Source organism: Cydia strobilella, chromosome 8 (genome assembly GCF_947568885.1).
Source record: "Cydia strobilella chromosome 8, ilCydStro3.1, whole genome shotgun sequence".
NCBI classification, from domain to species: Eukaryota; Metazoa; Arthropoda; class Insecta; order Lepidoptera; family Tortricidae; genus Cydia; species Cydia strobilella.
This window is the reverse complement of record NC_086048.1, coordinates 16,063,997-16,089,715: the sequence shown is the minus strand read 5'-3', so window position 1 is coordinate 16,089,715 and position 25,719 is coordinate 16,063,997. Positions and strand designations below refer to the sequence as shown.

The 25,719-nt window shown below is 37.9% G+C and overlaps 1 protein-coding gene and 1 long non-coding RNA gene across 2 annotated transcripts in view; both read left to right on the top strand.

The window, feature by feature from the left end:
• The window catches only part of LOC134743807 (uncharacterized), a 576,396-nt gene that overhangs the window by 388,561 nt on the left and 162,116 nt on the right, over positions 1-25,719 (top strand). The window lies entirely within an intron of this gene.
• On the top strand, positions 3,171-24,364 carry LOC134743686 (probable E3 ubiquitin-protein ligase HERC4). Its single transcript, XM_063677283.1, has 19 exons — positions 3,171-3,460; positions 3,659-3,830; positions 7,176-7,412; positions 8,543-8,699; positions 9,614-9,722; positions 10,649-10,780; positions 11,532-11,711; positions 14,203-14,394; positions 14,993-15,172; positions 16,152-16,286; positions 17,161-17,322; positions 17,793-17,969; positions 18,466-18,732; positions 19,944-20,121; positions 20,578-20,756; positions 20,958-21,149; positions 22,520-22,662; positions 23,401-23,509; positions 24,203-24,364. Exons 1-19 carry the CDS (start codon positions 3,395-3,397, stop codon positions 24,353-24,355), a joined length of 3,120 nt encoding a protein of 1,039 aa, XP_063533353.1. The 5' UTR covers positions 3,171-3,394; the 3' UTR covers positions 24,356-24,364.

Below are 25,719 nucleotides of genomic sequence, written 5' to 3'. Positions count from 1 at the left end.
ATACTGGCCTAATTTCGGCCGATCGAGACAAAGGATCAGCTGTGTGAGAGAAACTTTACCTTGAACGGACTTTTTCGCGGAACGGTTGCCGAATGAGTTCTGTAGATTCGGCCTTCTCCATCCTCGCCAGTTATTGCACAGGCTCTCAGGCTCCGAGCTCCAACTGCACAACGAATCACCCTCGAAACGTTCCGAGTCCTCAAAACTGAAATGGTCACCCTCTTCCCAATCGAGCAGGGGAGACCCCACGTCGACCGGGGCAGCTTGTCGTCCCCCTTTTCCATTGCTATTTGACGCCCCCGCCACTTTAAAGCTATTTATCGACACAAATTCTCAATAAATATCGCTGGATGACTACAGCGAATTACCACGGGGGGTATTCACAGTCACTGGGCATAACTATATTCATAAGTAGTACGTGTTTATGTCACTGTATAGAAACTCTTTAGAAAGGGTAATAAGGAAAAAAAATACATCACAAACATTAACTAGTCTATTCTAAAATGAAATGATCTAAATAAATCCCTATCGAGCACAATAACAAATATGGCCGAACAACGTCCCTTCCCCGTCTATTTCAATAACTATCAATAAGAACGTATGTATAGTAAGTAGCAGATGATGTTCTCCAGGGTACCATGATTGTACGCTAGGTGGCGTTAATATCAAAACTATATTAGGGTTCCGTCTTGGTTCCGTCCAATCGTAATCATATCGTAATTGGTTCAATAACAAATCTTGCTACACTTTAATGAACTTTATTAAAATAGTCAAATAATATAAACTACTGAAAACGCATAACAAAGGCATTTAAATTGAAATGTAGTGTAAACTTTGTGGTCAAATAAATTAAAAGTTATTATCATTATGAGGTACCGGCCTTGACCATGACTTGACCATAATTATTTTCAGTTTATCGTTTCGCGTCCGCTATGCGACGTAAAATAGCAGTAGTTTGAGCAGTAGTTGAGCAGTAGTCGAGCAGTAGTGTCTTATATGTTGGGTAGTGAATGGACCATTGTAAAGCTGGCATTCCCTGACTGACATAAAAACCGGTGTTTATAAATAAACCGTAAATGTCAGCTGAACGAAAATGTAATCTGGTATAGTATCTCTGAAGAGGAGTAATGTAATGCTGATAATAATGCCATCTCTGGGTTATGCTGGACATCTATTCCTCAGCCGTGGTGCCCTGCTGAGCTAGAAGCGGTATCTCAATTGAAGATTGAATGCAAATAAGTACCTTAAATTTTAATCATAACGTTCCATTTCCAGTTCACTCGTTTTTGAGATACCGCCTTTTAGCATAAGGAGGGCTGAGTGTGGCTAGATGTCATTCTTGTGTGTGTATGGTAGAAAACTAAATATACCAAACAAATATCTAAGCAGGTAATTTAATCGTATTTAATTAAATCTAGAAGAATATTATTTTAATAAAAAATGTTTTGATAGTGTTACTAACCTTACGTTGCAAATGAACTAGGAAACAAATTAAATTTGAAACTTAAAAGTAGTTTTTTTAATATCTAGCGCAAACACCGTACAATGACAGATTGACGTATTATGACGAATAAAAAAACCAAATGACGTTTGGTTTAACGGGAAATTTTAAAATTATTTCTAAGTTGGTTTTTAATATAAATTCCGTTTAAACATATTTTTGATCAGATTTATGTTGATATTAACTAACAGCGTTTCTTTATATCACAACCAACCTTGTGAGTTGTGTTGAGTTGTGCTCTTACTCATTCAACCAAACCAACGCAGGCAAGATGAAAAGCAATGGCGGCCGGGCCGCACCGAATATGTGTACCTTCTTGTATGTACATCGGTACAAGGACAAGGTAAGTAAATTTTCGAGTATATATATATATATATATATATATATATATAGTGCCCCGGAACATTTATTTATTATTTCATCTTTATCAAAAGCTTTGATAGAGGCTTCGGGCAAAGCATATTTATGAAATGTTGGCGATGGAACATGGAACATTGTAACATTTCAAATAACAACCGTTGAACTAGCACCATTCTTAGTGCCCGTAAGGCCCGTCTTTAGGTACCCGTTGCTCTGATTATCATAACTAAGATACTGTTTTCCGTGGCTAGGTCTTAATCTGATAAATCAACTACAACCTGCCAAAATTGGAAAGACCTACATCTAATGACAAAATCCATCCACAATATGTTTACCTTTGTCGACATTTTACATGAATTATATCCTGATTCACTGATTTCTTGTTACCTAACATTAAATGTGACAATAGCACACCCTTAAAATGCATGCTCAACACTCGCTATAAAATAATCTTTTTATAATTTTGATAACATCTTAACCGTAAATATATTTTCAGGTATTAAAAAGCTTCCAGAATAAAGTTGCGACACGGCAGGTATCGTGCTTTTCTTAGATAAGTTTTTCGATTTTGTCAATGGCAATTTCAGTGAACCTAAAAAAGGAAAAATCTACCTATGCGCTGTAACACCCAGATGACCGCACCACAAATTGTGGATAAAAAGCTGGAATGTTCTAAAAACTATGAAATATCCGACCAAAAATGGATCTAAATTAAATCAATAAAATGTTGGATCAATGAAGCTTTCCAAGTTATTTTGGGATCAAGAACTTCAAGAAGAAGAAATGAAATAGGTTGTCTCTGATTATTATTTAAAACATAGTCAGGAAATAAATTGTTACATACTATATTTATATACCTACTAGCTGTTAAGATATTTTCACGCTGTATTTGCATTTGTCTTAGTTACTTGGAATGGAACGTATGTAAATAAGTAGGTACTTATAAATAATATATTGTACTTGATTCAACATAAGTTTTCATTTATTTATTCTGGAAAACTGATTTATGTAGTTTTCTAAGCATATGCAAATGGAATTTGGTACGACAAAGAAAACTACATAAATCAGTTTCCAATATTAAAATTGTTACTTGTAGGTAAATAACCCATAAGTATGTGTGTGTGTGTGTGTGTACATGTGTGCGTGTTTACTGCATATACAGTCTCTTTAGTTGAGAGCAGGACCGCTAGAGGCAGCACTAATAGAGACGTGAACGTGAAATGTCCGAGAGTTTCTTATCTATTACAGTAATAACATATACTAATCTATGAATGTAATGTCGTCATGTCATGTCAGTCATGTCATTGTCAATTTCATTATGCGGTGATAATGACGACTTTTCTCGATTTAAAGTAAATAATGTTTTATTTTCGTAAAGAACGCCGTAAGCAAAATTATTTCTGAGCATAAAAATAACTAAAGGATACCATTTTATGTACCTCATTTCTCAATTTACTGAATGTTTATCGATAGAGTTTTAGTAGAGGTTATATTTTAGTTACTGGAAGTAGTTGAAGAGTATATTTACACGAAATGTTTTGTTGGGGCAATTCCACGCACCACGAATTGTGTATAGAAACATCTCAAAACACAGATTTGGTAAGTGATATAATGAATAATATTTACTGTACTGCAGACCTACTGTAACCTTTAACTGGTCACTTACCTATTGAATTACAATACAATGAACCTTTCTAGAAGTATTGTTAACCTCCACAGTTGTTTTTTTTATATGCAATTTGTAGATGTTATTCGGTATTCGAATATTCGGCCCATCTCTATATTATATGTTTTCAGATATTAAAGCCAACTTTCTCAAAATGGTCAGAAAGCAACCATGTGCAAACAGTGACCGCAGGTGAATTCCATGCTCTGTACCTCACCAGCAATGGGCATTTATATTCATGTGGAAATAATGATGTTGGGCAACTCGGCAGGCATACTAGCACGCCTGATGGATCCTCTCCTGGTGAGTTTTAAAGAACATATTGAATGACAAAACTTCCGTGAGACACAGACATATTAAACATATTAATAACGGGTCACTCACGTATTTTACGTCGAGTCCTGATGATGCTCCTCGGTACGGAGTGAAACATGTCGAGCGTTTTCGACTTAAAATATGTGAGTGATATGTTTAACAAATTGAATGTATGAGGAGGTGCAGGCGGAGGTTCTGGACGGGGTGTTCTTTTTATAACTTGGTAGAAATTTTTGTATAACTAGTTTTTCGTTTTATATTTTTACTTGTCTGCTAGCTCTAATTTAGTTTTATTTAATATTAATTAAAACCTTTAAACGTAATAAAATTAAGACGGTACAGTCGCCATTATATATTCTGGAGCAGCCCAGGTATTCACTAAACAAAGCTCTAATATCTGAACACCATATCTAAAGGGTAAAAATGGGACCCTGTTACTAAGACTCCACTGTCCGTCTGTCCATCTGTCTGTCTGTCTGTCACCAGGCTGTATCTCATGAACCGTGATATCTAGACAGTTGAAATTTTCACAGATGATGTATTTCTGTTGCCGCTATAACATCAAATACTAAAAAGTATGGAACCCCTGTGGGCGAGTCTGACTCGCACTTGGCCGGTTTATATTTATTTATTATGTTGGTAAAGATTGGTATCCAAGAGGTTGTACACGGGGCCAGAGGAGACCTCGAACAAGATGGGAGGATGAACTCAAACTCACAGCGGGCCCGAACTGGAGAAGAGTGGCCCACGACAGACCTCAATGGCAAGAGCTAGAGGAGACCTTTGCCAAGCGGCACACTGAGCTACGGGACATACTCTAGCTCAGAATAAAAGGGCTAGATAGATAGATAGATAGATGTTGGTGAACAATATATCTGATGGCAACTGTAAGGCTTCTCCCTTGAGTAGGGAACTATGAAAGCACCTATGAGGCTGACATGTTCACCTAGAGTGTCCAAAGCCTCTATAAAAACTAGATAAAAAAAACTGTAAGGCTTCTATTTATTAAATGCTGTCAAATCTCGTAAATTAAATGACTATCCTGATGTCCTGATTTTGATTATATCATGATCAAACGTCTTACCCCCTAACCCCTTACAGTATTATTTACTGACCCCCTGAATAACCCCAACCCCCGAAAGTAGTATTTTTGTTTACTTTTATAATGTGATCTTGTTTAATAGATATATTATGAAATATTTTTACGCCAATTATTTTAGCATTTTTTTTTAGTTTACTATAAAAACGAAAGTTCGAGAAAATTATGTTACTTAATAATTGCCTAACTTGTTGGGAAAAGAACTATGATAAATTTCTAACGGTAATGCATTTTTTGACATGTTTAGAATACACCCCAAATTCCCAAATTTTAATGTCACACACTAACTTTTTCAGGCAGCGCGCTCATCCTATAAATGACGCACGGACAGTTATTTTCAGCGTTAAAATAAAACTATTATTAATAAAGTTAGGGTTTCTAGTTAGGATTTTTTATTGGAAATTTCCTCTTCTTTAGATATATTTTGTTGTATAATACCATAATTTTTGCGAGCGAGAAGACAAAAAAGACCAAATAAAAGATGGAGAGACGAGCTAGTGAACTTCGACAGATACTGGTGGAGAACAGCACAGGATAGGAAGGAATGGGAAAAACTGGGGGAGGCCTTTTCCGCTTAAGCGACATGCAAATAATAAACCAATAATAATTGAAATTTATGTAATTGTAAAAAAAAGAAGCATGAAATAAAGGCTATTACTACTACTATTACTATTACTACCATAATTTTTAGGGTTCCGTACCCAAAGGGTAAAAACGGGACTAAGACTCCACTGTCCGTCTGTCTGTCTGTCTGTCACCAGGCTGTGTCTCATGAACCCTGATATCTAGACAGTTGAAATTTTCACAGATGATGTATTGCTGTTGCCGCTATAACAACAAATACTAAAAAGCACGGAACCCTCGGTGGGCGCGTCCGACTTGCATTTGTCCGGTTTTTCAAGTTTATTTTTTTTATAACCATTGCAATACTGTATGTGCTAATAGCTTCGAATACATTTTTCTAAACATTATTCCGAATCCAATGAAGTATCACACGTATTTTTATCAGGAACAGTGTCTTTATTATTCACCAATCACCATTTTGAACCTGTTGACTATGCTTGCCGCAAAACTGTCAGTGGCGAGTCGGGTCATAATGCCATCTCTTTCACTCTTGGTTTTTCTTAACAAGGGTAAAGGAGATAGCATTACGATATCAGTCGCCAGTTGGTATTGCGGCACCGGCAAGTATAGACTACGCGGGCGCTGAAGGCCTACCGCGAACCACGTTCGACGTGTTGCCTCTCAGACGCACTTGTAAATTCGTACGTAAGTGTGACAGGGAGGCAACACGTCAAACGTGGTTCGTGGTAGGCCCTCTGGCATACAAATATTGATTCCTAGACAATTGCCTACAAAACATTTGTATTCTGCGTTATATTCAGCTATTCACTGGTTAACCTTAATTCATTTATGTTCAGCAAAGTGTCACTGACAATGCGTTTATAGAAGTACAACAATATGCATTCAATGTTACGGAATGGTGATTCTCTTTGATGGCAGCTTAGGTATCAATATTTTTTACTTACTAAGAATAACACAAATCAGTCCACACTGCCAAACTTTCAACGACTCGAATATAAATAACCATAATTACTTCTCACCGACCATCTGGGTGCCGTAAAGCAATAACTGCAAATAAATATGCATTTTTTTTATTTGATAGCAAACGAGTGTTCAGCATTCTGCAAAAAGAGTGCCCTGAGAGAACCGTGTAACTTAGGAATGTAAGCATCAGATTTTTAGGACTAAGTTGGCACCTAAAGTTGTTAATAGAAAGTATGAGAATGCCTCGTGAACGTTAGCTGCCGCTCCGTTGTTGCATTGTGCCTCCGAAACATGCAGAAAGCAAAATTAATTTTTAGGGTTCCGTACCCAAAGGGTAAAAACGGGACTCTATTACTAAGACTCCGCTGTCCGTCTGTCTGTCTGTCACCAGGCCACCACCAACCGTGATAGCTAGACTGTTGAAATTTTCACAGATGATGTATGTCTGTTGCCGCTATAACAACAAATACTATAAAAAGTACGGAACCCTCGGTTCGCGAGTCCGACACGCACTTGGCCGGTTTTTTTTGGCTTCCTCACCAGCATCTAAAAAAATTCCAAGGCTTCACGATATATTACGTCTCTTAACCATTTTGCGAGTTGTCACCCAAGAAGAAATGTTTAACGTGTTTTGTCTCTGGTCCGTGGTCTATTAACAATCGCACTGATTTTTAATTTATTTACAGCTTTAGTAGAAACATTGAAAGGCTGCACAATATCAGCAATATCATGCGGCATGCAGCACTCCATGGCCCTGGACGAATGGGGGCAGCCATTCAGCTGGGGCTCCGACATATTAGGGCAGCTTGGTAGCAACCTAGGCGCACATGCCCAGGATAAACCTAAGATAGTAAAGTCTTTGGCTACGAAAAATGTTATACAGATTGCATGCGGATCGTATCATTCTTTAGCTTTGACAAATAGTGAGTATTTAATATTGTCTTCGGTTACCGCGATAGTTACTCATGAAATAAAACTATGAAAACAGATTATATCACGTATATTTAATTTATACATCCCGACGTTTCGAACCCTTTACAGCGTTCGTGCATGGTCAACTGGTGACTGAGGAAAAGCTACAAAGTGCAAAAATACCCACATACAAAAATAATAAACCATCATAAACTATAAACTTTAAGGCTGCTTGTACATGCAAAATCAGTTCATAAGGCTAGTTCTAGTTATACAATACGAGTACAACTATCTTCAAGTAAAACTATATACATATATACGCGATAAAGCTATAAAGGGTTCGAAACGTCGGGGTGTAGTATAAATTCAATATACGCGATATAATTCGTTTTCATAGTTTTATTTCATAAGTGAGTATTTAATTTTAATAATTTTATCTACCTTTATTTCGTGTAAACTTTAAATTGTGTATGTAATTGGACAGCCAACATTTTTTTTTCTTGTTTAGCGCATCCTCAACTTCTATCGTCGCGATATCTCGTCGGCTGAAAAGTTATCTTTGCGATATCGCACATGCAATTATTAATGCTGGGAGTATAGGGTTAAAAGATTTCCAGATAGATAGAGTTAAAATCTTCTTCTTAGCCTGGCCCTTTCCCATTTTATTTGAAGATAGATAGAGTTAAAATAAAAGTTAAATTAATATTAGTTAATATTATTCAAGTTAAGACACCCCATCCTTAATTTTTAATTTCACCATGTCTACTGTTTGCGCTGGTGGCCTAGCGGTAAGAGCGCGCGACTTGCAATCCGGAGGTCGCGGGTTTAAACCCCGGCTCGTACCAATGAGTTTTTCGGAACTTATGTATAATATCACTTGATATTTACCTACCTGTCGCTTTTCGGAAGGAGAACATCGTGAGGAAACCGGACTAATCCCAATAAGGCCTAGTTTACCCTCTGGTAGAAGGTCAGATGGCAGTCGCATTCGTAAAAACTAGTGCTTACGCCAATTCTTGGGATTAATTGCCAAGCGGACCCACTCCCATGGGCTGTGGCAAATGCCGGGACAACGCGAGGAAGATGATGACCATGTCTACTGTTGCATATTTCATTTTATCAATAATTATTTAACTTATAGATGGTGAAATATACGCGTGGGGTGCTAACACATACGGCCAATGTGGCCTAGGAACTATGACGAATAAAGAGCTAACACCTCAACACATCGCGTCGTTGCAAGGAGTACCCATCGCCATGATTGCCTGTGGAAGCAATCACACTTTCGCATTGACTAAGTAAGTATTCAAAAGTCATATATCACCCCAATTCTCGTACTAATTTAGTACAGTGCCACTGCTTTTTAGGGTTCCGTATCCAAAGGATAAAAAGGGGACCCTATTACTAAGACTCCGCTGTCCGTCTGTCCGTCCGCCTGTCACCAGGCTGTACCTCATGAAGCGTGATAGCTAGACAGTTGAACTTTTCCCAGATGATGTATTTCTGTTGCCGCTATAACAACAAATACTAAAAACAGAATAAATAAATAAAAAACAGAAATATGAGCTCTTTCGATCCTAATGGGATAAAAAAATGTTCCAAGGTTTTTTTCCTATTGTGTTACCATTTCACCATATACTTTGTATGGCGGTAAGAAAAAGGGAAGTTTAAAAATTTATGGAAATTTTGGGACACTTTTTTTCTCCTATAAGGATAAAAAGGGCTTGTGATCCTGACTAGAAATAACACAAAAGTGGCAAAAAAGGTCACATAAAAAAATGGCAAAAAAAACCCTCTTAAAATATTTTTTGACATCGACTGCATATGAGCGTTGCGTATCACAACGAAATTATCTATTTTGCGGCTGTTTCACGAGGCAATTGTCCTGTTTGCGGTTTTGTCAACAGTAATCTATTATTTAACAGATATTAGAGTTGTTAAATTGTGGCTAAAACTTTATTGTGGGAATAATAATTATACATTTTAGTTATGTCAAATTTTAATATTTCGAACATCAAAGACCACCGCAGGACTGCGCCATCCAGTCGTAACCCCTTATTCATAAAACTTTACGGGCCTGATTTAGTTAAATTATGTTTTATCCCTTTCTTACAAATACATAAGTCAAAATGACAGATAAAGACAAACGATTCAGGCCAGTAACCGTTTCTAGATTTTTCAAACTTACATATAAGTAAATGTAATATTTCAGATCGGGAGCAGTGTATGGATGGGGGAAAAACTCACACGGCCAGCTAGGGCTGCAGGACAGAGACAACAGATGTTACCCGACACACTTGAAATTATTACGGAATTCTAAAGTACGTACAGCACAGATTGTTTACCTAAGTATGGTATTGGAATCTGTCCAATTTCTTGGTCCAATGTGCATTGCGTCTCACTCTCTCACTAAGCAAAATGTGAGACGCAATTGATTGAATTGATACAGTAACGAGCGAGATTTTTTCCATTTAAAATTTAATAGCTTGGAATGCCAAATCGTTTGAGCACATCTTTAGGTACAACAGCACCTTTACAGCCATTCATTATTCCATTATCTGGGCGATGTCCGATTTGAGGCCATTAAGAACAATCTAACTGTTTTTAACCAGAGCCCGGAATTTTCACGGCAAAACAAAAGACTGTCGCACGTTTGCTAGAGTTAGAAACATTTTTTATCGATAACGATAGTTGTGTAATAGAAGAAAAACACGCTCAAACAAATAAAAACAATATTAAAAAAAAAATGTGAGGTTTGTATAAAATTATATACAAACATCTATTATACAATTAGTATTCATAATTTAATAAAATACATTAATGGCTTTATAGTGATAAACGAAACTGTTTACTCCCAGAGAAGTTTGAGAAATTAATGTTAATGATTACTCCTCTCACTGTCACAAAGCAAAAATAATGTCATGTACTGCTGTGTGTAACTACTGACGTATTGTAGATTTCGAATAAGAAATTGGATCTGTTTATCTATAATTTTATAAAAACCTTACTTATAATTTACTTTTATTTAATTTTATAAAAACCTTACTTATAATTTACTTATATATTTTTTTTAATTGAAGACCATTTTCTTCTTCCATTACCCAACTATCGAAATCGATAAAAAATGTTTCTAACTAGCAAGATTGCGGCTTTTGTTTTGCCGCGAAAATTCCGAACTCTGTTTATAATATTCTGCATATCAGTATAGGTACTTTTTGTTTAATAAACTTATTCTGATATATTTTAGGTATGTCACATAGCGTGCGGGGAAGATTTCACAGTGTTCCTTACGTTAGAAGGCGGCGTGTTTACATGTGGCACTGGAGAATACGGTCAGACGGGGCACGGATCTACTAAAAACGAACTAGTGCCTAGAACGGTAAGGCGATTTTTGACCTAAAACTTCTTTAAGCACGACTAGAGGGTAACTCAGTTTTTTTTTGACGGAAGTAACACTCAGTAGAGACACACGCACAATAGGACACAGGTCAAAGTGCCAACATAGCGATAAACGTCATCGTCAAAGAAGTCTTACATCAATCGCGCGTAAACATTACACGCACACCCTTTTTTGTATTTGAGAATGGCTGAAGAACATAGCTGTACTTCCTTTAGTTTCGTTTGTTTTTATTCCGTTCATGAATTGCCAACTTAAACTAAGGATCCTAGGTAATCCGTTAATTAACCATTTTGTTTATAAAACCATACGAAACGCCTTAGGTATCCAGCGATAGTCTGAAGAAGACTTTTACTCTACTACTGAATTATTTCAAATTAAAACTTAATGAACAATAACTTGACTTATATTGACCGGGATACAGACCGTGATTACCTTTTGAATTGTTTATTAGCTCCCGATATTTCGACGCAGTTACATGCATCTTATTCACGGGCGGGTGGGGTGAACTAGATGCATGTAACTGCGTCGAAATATCGGGACCTCAGAAACAATTCAAAAGGTAATCACGGTCTATATCCCGGTCAATATAATTGGTGAAACTAACCGTGAATCATTCAGAACAATAACTTCACTCTTAGTTTAATAACAACTTCGCTTTCCATTGCCTTATTAGTAACAACACCCGTATCGTATTTTTTGTTTATTCATGAAAACACATTTATTCGACCAGGTCATGGAACTCATGGGCAGCACAGTGACTCAGATAGCATGTGGGCGGCGGCACCTGCTGTGCCGCGTCGGGGAGCGCATCCTCGCGTGTGGCTACGGTGCACGCGGACAGCTCGGCTGTCCTAACATGTCTCTCTCGCTACTACCCACGCCCGTGACATTCACGCCTGGTGATTCACCGGTAACTTGTTAATCATCGATGTACCTTACTGCGTTGAGATAAGGTCTACTGATGGACTTTACCTTACCGGTCTACTCACATCGCATGTGGGCGGCGTCGTATCTTAACACGTTTGGTGAACCTTACTGCGATAAGAGAAGGTTTATTGAGTGTGGCCGATGGTCAGTTGAGTGTTGTATTGGTTCTTCCACTAGGGTAGAATAGGGACAATTGAAACATGTTATGATTGAAACAAGTAAAATTTGAAAGAAAAGCTCCGAAAGCCGATTCAAATTTATTAAATTGCACTCTTATGTCCTCGGGTTTGATGATCCTTTGTTAAATGAATACCAAGTTATTAAAACCACTCTATAAGTAGGATTAAATAAAACTACACACAACTTTTTCTTTTTTTAAATTTATTTATTATATAAAATTTCTTTAGCCGAAGAAGAAACAAAAGTTGGAAAGTGCCGTAGTAATATCTCACCGCGCAGCGACGTCCATACAAACTGTTGAGTTATTTTTTCAAAGTCAAAAATACAGCTGTCACAAAATTTTCTGAGTGTACTTTCGGTGTAGTTCCGATTTTAACTGCAAGCGGCAGCGCTCTGCTCAATTGAAGTTAAAACAAATTTCACCATTCACTCTTAATTAGAAATTGCATTATAGTACCAAATTTATATTATAAAAATATGCAAAATCAACCCATATTCAATTAGTAAAATTATTTAAAAAAAAGTATATTTTTTCCAAAGTTTACCGCGCTATTGATTCAGATGGTTTTGTGGCGCCATATATTCGTACTTTATGTTGGTCATTCTATAAATCATTATCATATCTATCACAAAATAGTTTTAGCATGGTATTTCATCTGTCCAATATCTTTGTCCAATGTGTATTTGCGCCTCACATTTTGCGTAATGAGAGAGTGAGACGCAATGCACATTGGACAAAGAAATTAGACAGTTGGAATACCACCCTTAGCTACTGTAGTAGACTCACATGATAGAAAATGCTGTGCACTGTGTGGATATTCTATAGTCTATACAATACTAAAGGGTCCCCGGCAAGCTCGGTTCTCCATACAAACGTAGTTACGCTCCACCTCATTTTAAAACGAGTAGCTAGTTTGTTCTGAAACTTTGTATTTTTGCATTATTTCGTTTGTTTTATAAACTGGAGCTATATAAACTCATTACAGACCTAGATATACCTCATGTCATTGTATGTGCTAAGTTTCATTACAATCCAACACGTAGTTTTAAAATGAGAACGAAATTCCGTTTGTATGGGAAGGTGGAATTCGGCCGAGCTTGCCGGGGACTCGACTCGTAAATTTAACAAATAATCAAGGCCATGGTTTTGTTTTACAAAACCTGAGCACAATTTGTACTCCACCGCAGTTGGTGGCGCCGAACGCATTGTTCATTCATATGTGAACAAGGGCTTTAGTCAAAAAGCTGCTCATGCAATCATTAATTTTAACATTCATTTTCATTGTAACTGCCCTTGTAGTATTTATTTAAAAGTACTGAATTAATAGATGTGCTTGGTCAAAGAGACAAACGGGTTTTTGACAAGTTTTCAGCGATAATAAAATATGAAGTTGATGCATCAAGGCGGTTTGTTTATGCCTCTTTATCGCTCGAATATATGCAAGAGTGACATAGATGTTAGATAACGAAATTTCGATTTTCTTGTTTCGCGATAGACCCTCAGATTGTGGTAGTGGCGCCCCCTACGATGAGTTTCGCGTAATATTACCTATTGTCAATAACCTAAAGGGAAATAGCTGCATAACGTTAAAATGCATGGTGACATATATTGGTGACATAAAGCTGCCTTTACAATGATACGGAGTTTAAATTACAGAAATAATGTGCACTGTATGCCATGTTTGGGAACTTATCGTGACGTTTTTCAAAGCTTACCTTAGTATACTGGGCGCTGGTTCTTTGACTTAGCACGTCTATTTATGTCTTAATACAAGCATCGTGTCTTTAATTATAGTCTGGGCCATCATTTTCATCACTAGAAATAGGCACCAAATAAAAAAACGCTCGAAGCTCTTTCATGTATTTTTTGAATTTGATGCATTATGAAAACGAAAATAGTTAAGAGCTCATCACTGTGGACACTAGCGCTACTGCTAAATAATTGTGATTATTTAAATTTAGCGATAGATAATTAAAAAAGGAGGCCTACTGTATTTTGTATTTAAGTACCTTTTGAATACATTTTAATAGTTTTAACGTTGCTAGATTCGTCAATCTTTGCGTCCGAAGTTAAAACGGCCGTTTTTGTTTTGAGTTCACAGATCGACGAATCCAGCAACATAAAAACTAGTTTGATGTATTCAAAAGCAACTTAAATACAAAATACAGTAGGTAGCGGCCTCCTTTTTTAAATATCTATCGTTAAATTTAAATAATCCCAATTATTTAGCAGTGGCGCTAGTGTGCACAGTGATGGGCTCATCCTTTTATAAAAACAAAATCCTCTATTCCAGTTCTCACAAGACCTGTTCAGAGGGCCAATGAAAGTGTACGCCGGCGGTGACCACAGCTTTCTAGTGGTGAACGGCGACAAATCGCTGGGCACGGACTTTAGGGTCCCGGACCATAATAAGCAGGTGCTGACGTTGAATTTGCCGAAGTTAGCCGCTTGTGAGATGTTTAAAGATGAAGATGTGGTTAATCAAGTAAGTTATTTGAATTTTTTACATGCTTTTTTTGTGTTAGTTACTTAATATTTTTGGGCCGTTTGATAGATGAACGGAAATATTGATTGCTGTGCACATTACAAAAAAACACCGGCCAAAGTGCGAGTCGGACTCGCGCACGAAGGGTTCCGTACCATTACGCAAAAAACGGCAAAAAAATCATGTTTGTTGTATGGAAGCCCCACTTAAATATTTATTTTATTCTGTTTTTAGTATTTGTTGTTATAGCGGCAACAGAAATACATCATCTGTGAAAATTTCGACTGTCTGGCTATCACGGTTCATGAGATACAGCCTGGTGACAGACGGACAGACGGACAGCGGAGTCTTAGTAATAGGGTCCCGTTTTTACCCTTTGGGTACGGAACCCTAAAAAAACAGCCTCGCACCCTCACCTACATACATAATAGAGTTTGACCAGCGAGTCGTGTCACAAAAGTTTTAATTTTTATTATGACTTCTCCTCACTTTGTTCTGTAAAAATCAGTGCAGCGTTAGCTTAATTGGACTAACGATGTTTTTTGTAAAATTCCGTACACACATGTAATCATGTTTAAGAATGAATGTTTTCTTGTAGGATTTGATGGCGTACTTAGAAACGGTGTTCGGCTCAGCAGCCTGTATCAACGGCTCTTTCCTACTATCTGATAATAATCACTTTGGCTGTAATAAGAAGGTCCACGGAGTTGATCTAAAGAAAGCAGAGGAAGCCTTCACGCTTATAAGCAGGATTGAGAACACTTCTATAAAAGAGCTAGTAAGTACACTGACTATTACTGGTTATAGTTGTGGCATAGAGTAACTTATACTAGAGCGGTACTGTCATACATAGTAAATTTTGTAACCCCAGTAAATTCACTGCCATCTGTCGACACACTTTAAAACTAAAAATAAATATTTATAAAAATACTATAAAATGTATTTAAATATGGATAAATGATTAATTTGTTTATTTGCATTAATTATTTTTATGATTTTGACCCATGTTCTTTCACTGATATGCGTTAAAATTGTTAAATGACAAACGAAACCGTCAACGCCATCTATACGACAGTAGGCCAAAGTAGTAGGCACGTTTTTTCCTTAGACTGTATCCGTCTATTACGGAGTTATATATCTATCTTTGGTTGTGGTTAAGGCGCGAAATTAAAATTTTCTATGGGACGATATCCCTTCGCGCCTGTTTTTTTTAAAATTTGCCGCCTTTTTCTACGGACAAGATTTGCTTTACCAATTATATTATATATTAGTATTATAACGCCAAATTATACATACAGATAGATTCAAAAAGCTGGCGTGACTAAAATGAACTTTACAAATATTGTGCCGTTTTCATTCAAAAGGTACCACATTGTCGCTTGCCATAAGGACGCTCTGACAGGTTATTTGTATAAACAATCCAATTTCGTCCTTATGGTAAGCGACAATGTGGTACCTTTTGATTGAAAACGTTACAATTGTTGCGTGAGACGTCCTATCAGTGTAAAGTAGAAACATTTTGACTGTTTACTTTCTGTGGTTTTATCAATTTGTTAAATCCAACTTTGTAAAATCAACCTGTATGTACGAATTCAGTTCGTGTACTACGAGTACAAAAATCATGGGTGATTTGCCCGAAGAGAGGAGTTTCGCACCCCTGACATGACTATTCTCATAACTTCAATATAATTTCTATATAGAATATATTTCGAGATCACAGGCGGTACGTTGTTTGTAATTTTGTAGCTATATTGCAGATATTCAGTCATTTGACCGAGAACGTGATAAAGAAGATCAAAGTATCTCCTCCCGACGCCGAAGCTCTTAGAGTATTCATGATTCTACCGCTCTACCACGAGATGAGGAACCCCAGGCGGCATACCGAGTTACAGGTACTGTAAACATGAACAGAAAGACTCTAAAAAAATCGGCCAAGAGCATGCCGGGCCCTGCTCAGTGTAGGGTTCCGTAGTTACCATTCTGTTAGAACAGGCTAAACGGGCGATATTAGTGAGTATCACGTTAGTATGATTCATGTACAATACAAGCATAAGGGAGTACCTTCGCAGCGCTTTGTACGTTTTTTCACTAAGAGCAGACTTTTTGCAATAACTCAAAAACCGGACAAGTGCGAGTCGGACTCGCCCACCGAGGTTTCCGTACTTTTTAGTATTTGTTGTTATAGCGGCAACAGAAATACATCATCTGTGAAAATTTCTATACTGTCTGGCTATCACGGTCCATGAGATACAGGCTGGTGAGTGGAGTCTTAGTAATAGGGTCCCGTTTTTACCCTTTGGGTACGGAACCCTAAAAACCGCTGGACCGATCTAGTTTTTTATTGAAAGTATTTGTAAAGTTTTTATTTTACGATTTTTTTGACCCATGGTTCAAAAGTTAGAGCGGGGGGAGGGAGGTGGAGGCCACATTGTTTTCTTTCGGAGCGATTATCTCCGAAAATATTTACTTTATCAAAAAATGGTTGTTGGTGGCTCCTATTTGTTTTGAAAGATCTATCTTACGATACCCCACACCATTGGCTTAAAGCGATTTTTTTGTATGAGAGGTATTCTGAAAAAAAAAAAAAATTTGTTACCGTTTTGTCGCCCTACATGATATAATGTATCCATGCCAAATTGCAGCTTTCTAGCACTTACGATCATGGAGCAAAGCCGCGGACGGACAGACAGACAGAAATGGCGAAACTATAAGGGTTCCTAGTTGACTACGGAACCCTAAAAACGCTATAAAATTGTATTTCTGCAGGGCCCTTTCGCGGAGGCGTTCAACAAGCTGTCCATATACCCGCAACGCATCGTCAATATATGGTGGGAACAAGAGAGCAACGATTACTTCGAGATGCTCGTTGACATCTTTAAGAGCGTCATCGTTTATGAACTGATGCAACCTAATGTTAGAGCAAATAAGGTACGTTTTTGCGTAGCACATGTTTATATTTAATTGTGCTTAAAAGTAAATAGCGTTATCTATACTTCGTTTTTTTAAGCACTATAAAATAGGTGAACAATCTTGACGACGTTGCTTTTTAGTGAAAAACGCTTTTTAAAAATCAATAAGTTTAAATGTATACCTATTAGCTAGCTTCTTCGGAATATTAATCTTACACTAAAATTATAATTAGCCTATGCTAAGTGTAAGATTAATATTTTGCATGCCTATTGTGGCGTAATATGCACTCATGAATTTGTACCACACTGAACATGACCAATATTGTATCTGTGTATATTAGCAAAATAAATAAATAGAAATTGAAATGCTTCATAAATGTAGCATATTTGCCGTGACTTATTTTTCAAAACGAAGTATATAGTCAGATTTATCAAAACCGGTTTATATTTTTTTTTATTAAACTTTAACCTGTGATTTTTGTGTTTCAGAAAATTTACTTCAGTCACAGCCTAGTTCAAATTCTAAACACGTTGTCTTCCCTCAACAAAATTAACTTTTCCAACCCGAAAAAACCAAAGATACCTGCCGAATGCTTCTACATCGATGATCTATCCAACTATGTCGATATCGCTACGGACTATATTAATTGGTTGGCGGATCAAGACGTAAGTATAATTGCGATTAACTTTGATTTTGTACCTGTTCCCTACTTTAGGGCATATTACTGCACTTCTTCTTCCTCGCGTTATCCCGGCATTTTGCCACGGCTCATGGGAGCCTGGGGTCCGCATGACAAGTAATCCCAAGAATTCACGTAGGCACTAGTTTTTACGAAAGCGACTGCCATCTGACCTTCCAACCCTGAGGCGAAACTAGGCCTTATTGGGATTAGTTCGGTTTCCTCACGATGTTTTCCTTCACCGAAAAGCGAGTGTTCCTGAGTCATGGGTGTTTTCTATGTATTTAAGTATTTATATATTATATATATCGTTGTCTGAGTACCCATAACACAAGCCTCCTTGGGCTTACCGTGCATGGGACTTAGTCAATCTGTGTAAGAATGTCCTATAATATTTATTTATTTATGTCGTACTAACACTAGTAATAAGATTGTAATGTTTACTAACCGTTTTTTTATATAATAATTATTTTCTTTTCCAGTCATCATCACCTCACATGTGCAACTACGCCTTCCTCTTCGACGTCCAATGTAAATCCCTCCTCCTAAAGATCGACCAGCAGCTCCAGATGCAGATGGCCGTGACGCGGGCTGCCACACAAATATTCACCAGAATATTCATGGATCCCGGCTATGAGTTCCAGAGAGACCAGTTTCTAAATCTAACGGTCTCGAGGAACCATATAGTGAGAGATACGATGCTGCAAATCAGTAACCATGACAGTTCGCAGCTTAAAAAGCCGTTGAAAGTGAGTGTATTTTTTGTGCTTTTACCTATTGCTGGGTATTTAAATAGAATAGAATTTCTATACTACTATATATAGGTATATTTTTGTTAGGTTATATAAGAGTTTACAATAAAAAATCCGTACTAATATTATGAATGCGAAAGTGTGTCTGTCTGTCTGCCTATCTGTCTGTTAACTCTTCACGCTTAAACCGCTGAACCGATTTAGTTGAAATTTGGTATAAAGATAGTTTGAGTCCCGGGGAAGAACATAGGGTAGTTTTAGTATGAAGAATCGATAAAAAGCAGATTGGATAATTAATAAACTACCCAAGTTACTAACTCCACGCAGACGAAGTCGCGGGCAAAAGCTAGTACAATATAAATCCTCTTTATTGCACAACCGCTAAATAAATTTACAAAGGAACGCAGTTTAGCAGTCTTGTTCAAAAATAATATATTACGCCATCCAGTAATAATTTATATTATAACAAATATCAGGGTGACCGACGTGAATTTGAGGATAGGTTTATTATAATCACTGGGTTTATACCTACATAAGTGCGCGAAAACTTAGGACAACGAATATTCTCAGAAATGAAACCTAGCTAGATCAATTTCTTCTGTATGATCCGGTATCCTATAGCTAGGCATTGTATAGAACAGCGGTTCCTAACCTAGGGGCAATTACTCCTGTGGGGGTAAAACTGGCATTTTACGGGGGTACCTATCTATAAGAAAAAATATTAATGATAATGGAGGAGGGGTAAAATCGAGTTCCCTGGTTAGTCAAAGGGGTCACAGTACTAAAAAGGTTAGGAACCACTGGTATAGAATAACTAAGAGTACCATCCTTAAGCAAGTACCGCCAAAGACGTCAACTGAATCGCGCGGCTACAGCCCAATATCAACCTTCGTGCATTGCAACAAGGTTCACAATCACACGCCGCGCATGATAGGCGTGGTGTCACAAAATAAATAATAATACTTGGTACAGAATGTTCAATCTCTAACAAAACGCGTCTATTACGACGGACATGACCGCTGGGTAGCGCAAGCGCGAGCAGGCGTCCGTTCCGTAGCGGTGCGCGGCAACCATTATGGCTAGACCTCAAAATTGGTGTTGGCCGCATGTACTTTTAGCGACGCGACGAAATCGTCGAGTGAGCCACGCCTGGTGGCGTACAAAAGGATAATTGTTCAATACTGTGATTGGTATACGTTTTGTTTTAGGTAGAATTCGTAGGCGAGGAAGCAGAAGACGCTGGCGGCGTTAAAAAGGAGTTTTTCCTGTTACTACTCAAGGAAATATTCGACCCTGTCTACGGCATGTTCAAGCAGTCCGAGGAAACCAACATGATATGGTTCTCCAATAACCCTTTCGAAGATGATGTTATGTACTATTTGATAGGTAAGACGCGCTCAACGCTAAACAAGTTTTCCTGCGAATTGAAATGAAAGAAAAACGTTAAATTCACCGCCTCAAGTAAAGTTCGAACTCACGGCGCTACCGAAGCTTGCGACGAATATTTCCATCATCATGGTGTACATACAAATTTTAATCTTAGGAACCCTTTAAGAATTCTATGGATTATATGTGTCGTTCTCAAGTAAAAGGTACCACATTGTCGTTTACCGTAAGGGTGAAATTTGCTTGCATCTCTATACGAATAACGTGTCAGAGCGTCCTTGTGGTGACAATGTGGTACCTTCTACATGTACATTGTGGTACATTGTGGTATATTCACGCATTCCCGAGGTCAATTCGATGGCCTTTCTTTATTGGAAAGTAATTACGTTGAGATTTAGTGAAATTTGGGCAAACCCGACTCCACACTCCTAAAAAATTGTAATAACTCCCTTCCAGGTGCTATCTACGGTCTTGCCATCTACAACTCGATAATAATCTACGTGCCGTTCCCGCTGGTGTTGTACAAGAAGATCCTGGGAGAGTCTATCATGTTGGATGACCTTTCCGATCTCTATCCCACGCTTGCCAATAGTCTCAAGAGTCTACTTGAATATCCTGATGAAGATGTGGAAGAAGTAAGTATTCTAATTTAGAAATCTCTTTTAATTCGTCGCTAGCCATAGCCATATTTTGAAAGTGGAAAGGTCCACTTTCAAAATATGGCGATCAAACTTCGTCATCGACATACTATATTTTCTACTAACGAAATCACGGCTTTGTCATATTCGTCACACTTACTATATTTTTACTGCTTCTCACTAACCTAAGTTTTACAGGTATTCAGCCTATGCTTCGCCGTGAACACGGTTGTGTTCGACCAAATCCAAGTTCACCCGCTGAAAGTCAACGGCGAAAACATATCAGTCACTCACGAGAACAAAGCCGAATATGTGGAGCTTTACGTCGACTTCCTACTCAACAAGTCCGTCGAGAATCAGTTCAAGGCTTTCAATCAAGGCTTTCAAAAGGTATGTGTACCGTCAGTAGATGGAACACAGTGAAAACGTGGAGGTGTACGTCGACTTTCTACTCAGGAAGTTCGTCGAGAATCAGTTCAAGGCTTTCAATCAAGGCTTTCAAAAGGTATGTGTACCGTCAGTAGATGGAACACGGTGAAAACATATTAGTCACGAGAATTAAGCTTACGTGGAGGTGTACGTCGATTTTCTACTCAGGAAGTCCGTCGAGAATCAGTTCAAGGCTTTCAATCAGGGCTTTCAAAAGGTCTGTGTACCGTCAGAAGATGGAACACGGTGCAAAACATATTAGTCACTAGAATAAAGCTTACGTGTAGGTGTACGTCGACTTTCTACTCGACAAGTCCGTCGAGAATCAGTTCAAGGCGTTCAATCAAGGCTTTCAAAAGGTATGTGTACCGTCAGTAGATGGAACACGGTGCAAAACATATTAGTCGCTAGAATAAAGCTTACGTGGAGGTGTACGTCGACTTTCTACTCAACAAGTCCGTCGAGAATCAGTTCAAGGCGTTCAATCAAGGCTTTCAAAAGGTATGTGTACCGTCAGTAGATGGAACACGGTGCAAAACATATTAGTCACTAGAATAAAGCTTACGTGGAGGTGTAAGTCGACTTTCTACTCAACAAGTCCGTCGAGAATCAGTTCAAGACTCAATCATTTCAAAAGGTATGTGTAGCATACATAGAAGAAAAATGGGGAACATTTGTTGGTAACTCTCAAAGATAAGACAGTATGTTCTGTACGTCGATTTTCTACTCAATAAGTCCGGCAAGAATCAGTTCAAGGCGTTCAATCAGGGTTTTCAAAAGTTACCGTCCACATGTGGGCCGTCCACAGATGGTAAATGGTGAAAACAAGGTCACTCACGAGAACATGACCGAGTACGTCGAGTTATACGTCGACTTACTACTCAAACTCAAGTCCGTCGAGAATCAGTTTTCAGAAGAAACCGGTTTTCATTGTTCTATACCGGTTAATTTGATAAGAACTTTATGGAAATGTTCTCCTAAGAACCGGTTTAAAAATAACGGTTTAACGAACAAAACGCCAAGTACATGATAAGTTGATAACGCTTTGGAAATTTAACCGGTTTCCGAGCCTTGGTTATTGGAGCTCGCTACCGCCTTGCAAGTTGCCTTCGAAAGTCAAAGTATTTATATCAGTGTATGACTTGACTTGTGTGTATGGTAATTTGCATGGATTCCGTTTCGGAGTTATTACTCTGACGATTAAATGAGTATTTTATCGTCAATATTACGCTAAAGAATCTATGCACTTTGGTAACTTTTATTTATTCTGATCTGTGATTTCCCTAGTACACGGGTACATATTACTAAACGAAGTCAAACATTTTCTTTAGGTATGCGGCGGCAGGATAATAAAGCTGTTCAGATCCCACGAGCTCATGTCCGTGGTGATCGGCAACGAGGAGTACGACTGGGACCAGTTCGAGGCCAACTGCGAGTACAAGAACGGGTACACGCACACCGACCAGCAGGCAAGGTGAGGTTATAGTAGGCGAGGTACAAAAAGAGTTACATTGTGAATCGTTTAGTAAGGTCGCGGACTGAATGCGCGCAGCACGATCAAAATCATGAATCTAGTATAACTGGATCAGGCATGAGCGGTGAGGGGAAATGACCGAACGGGATAGTCTTATGTATCTTTCAGTAGAAGTAGCAGAGATAGCGTTATTATTGTTTGTCCTTGTCACAGTCTTACATTTTTTTATTCCCCACCGTAAATTTAGTATGGTTTATGGTGGGTAACAAATAACCCGACCAAATTGCGTAGGTTGTTTTTGGTATGTAACGTGTTTTTAATTTTGTCGCATTGCGTATGTTCTGTCCCTTACGGGCGCACGCGTATAGCTCTTCTGTCCTACCATCGATGATCAAAATGTATAAACCTGAATAAACCTGTTTTGAACGACAGCCGCTGTTGCGCGCTCCTAGAACGAAACTAAGTTTAAATACCTTTCTTGTAAATATGGTACCACATTGTCGTTTGTCAATAAGGTTGATTTCAAATTGAAGCTATATGGAAATAGCGCCTTATTGACAACTTTTGATTGAGAATGGCATATATACTTTTATACTTAGATTTAGACAAACGATTATTATTATTAGGTAATTGAGGCTTGAGGAGGGTTTATGAATAAGAGGGCTAGTACTAGTACGTGACGGGAACACCTATGTGTACATCTAGCTTATGATTTATTTGCAATGTTTTCTGTTGTAGATGGTTTTGGGAAGTGTTTCATGAGCTGTCTTTGGAAGATAAGAAGAAGTTCCTACTCTTCTTGACTGGTAGCGACCGAGTCCCCATACAAGGCATGAGAGATATCAAAGTAAGTGTACTAGGCATTATAATATAATATAGGTACTATATATGTATTTAAGTCAGGTCAAACGTGGTGTGGATTTTGCACGGATCTCAAGTATCAGAAAAGCTTTTAAGTAAAAAAGTGGTATATATGGTGGTGGTAGTAATAAAATTGTAAAATTCACTGCCTCGGGCGATTTATATTTTTTTTAGAACCGACCTCCCGTCCAATAGGTTATTCCACTTTTTTTTTTCAAATATATTATAAATGTTCGTAATAGGATAGCCAACTGGTATTTTTATTTCATGAAAATAGCATTGCTATATGCAAAGAAAAATTACTTAAAATATAAACGATAAATGTTCGCGCCAAAAAGGCAGCCGCTATCGTGTGACTTTGTGACGTCATCAATGTCATCATAGCAGTGCAGTAACAAAGAAACTTCAAATGTGAAGTGCATATTGAAAGCTTGTTTTTGCTATAGTGACGTCACCTTTGAGAAAAAATGGCGGTCGGCGTTTGCGGTCACGTGACATACTGATAATAAAACTACGATTTTAATTTTGAAATTAAAAATAAATCTCATATCTTTATAACAAAATATTATTAAATTCCTATTTCTTATGGTAAAAATTATATAAATAACATACTTTCATAATTTCATTTAGATACATGATAGTCCCTTACTTTATTATTTTTACTGAAATTGTTTAATAGATCAGAATCCAGCCAGTAGCCGACGACAGATACTTCCCTGTCGCCCACACTTGCTTCAACCTGCTCGACCTGCCGCGGTACAAGACCAAAGAGCGCCTCAAATACCACCTGCTCCAGGCCATCCAGCAAACGCAAGGCTTCTCCCTCGTTTGATGTTGGTTACATTCAAGTGAAAGCCCAACCCGAAGACGGCGAAATAACTCTCCGAGCGAATTCGTTTCACAACTAAGGGCCAGTTGCACCAACCACAGTTAACAGACTGATCAACGTCACGCAGCAGAGATCTATGAATCTTCTCATACAATAAAATTTAGCGAACGCTTTAACGGTGACAGGCGGTTTTGTGCAACTGACCCTAAGTGATAAGGTCAATGTGGAGAAGACCGTCTGCCGTCTACAGGGTAGCTAAAAAATAAGTGCATTCCCATTACCAGGGAGCTTTCGGGATTATACTACGCAACTTTTACTATGGGACCAACCACGACATCGCGAAAAAATATTTACCCTCCCATAGAAAATGCCAAATTTTTTTTTGCGATTTCGGTGTTGGTCCCATAGTAAAAGTTGCTCAGTATAATCCCAAAACCTCCCTGCCAACGGTAATGCACTTATTTTTTAGCCACCATGTATAGTATAAGTGAACGCTGTATCGTCGCTTTTAACTCTTGCGTTTCTACACAAACGTGGAGTATGTCATACTCCACTTAGGGTCGGTTGCACCAAACCGTCGGGCACCGTTAAAGCGTTCGCTAAATTTTATTGTATGGGAATTTTCATAGTCCTCTGCTGAGTGATGTTGATCAGTCTGTCAAATGTGGTTGGTGCAACTGGCCCTTACAGAAGGTCGGTAGAGCAGGTGTCAAGCTCTTACTTTCTGACTGTGTCTGAGCAACGTACGTATACAGATACGAGAGTTCTTGCATTATGACGATCTTCCCTGCAATACATTTTATATGCCGGTCTTCTCCACATTGACCTTACCGCAAAAAAAATTCAGTATGCTTCCAGCGAATCCGGTTCGTTACAGCCAAATATCGTAATAACGTGTTCCTAGAATATCAGAATGTCAAAACAGATTATTCTCATAATGTCTAAAGCTCAAAATGACTTACGCCTACTTCTTAAATTACCGTATTCTTAATATGACATTTAGACTATCGCGCTTTGATAAATTTTCAATTATACCATTTCCCAAAATGTCTAAAAATCAAATAAACTAGATACAAAAACGTCACATTGCCAAAAAATATCTAAAACTCACTATCTATGGAAAATATTTAAAATTATGTTGAAGTTTACAGTTTTCAAGCAATGAGTAATTTAATTAATTATCAAGGCATCCCAATTTTCGTCTTGTTACTATTTTTATACTGCGTGGTTAAAATTTTAGGTATTATGAGACAGTGTCATTTTAATCTTTGGGCCTGTCAACAAAAGGCATTTTTGAATTTTGTTAATTATGAAACTAATACATTTTCACTTTCAGTCTTAATAATAATTCGGTATTTGAAGTTATT

Coding starts and splice junctions, on each gene's coding strand:
- LOC134743686 (XM_063677283.1), top strand. CDS start 3,395: ATGTTTTGTTGGGGCAATTCCACGCACCACGAATTGTGTATAGAAACA. Junction 3,831..7,175: donor GCCTGATGGATCCTCTCCTG/GTGAGTTTTAAA, acceptor ATTTATTTACAG/CTTTAGTAGAAACATTGAAA. Junction 23,510..24,202: donor AAGGCATGAGAGATATCAAA/GTAAGTGTACTA, acceptor ATTGTTTAATAG/ATCAGAATCCAGCCAGTAGC.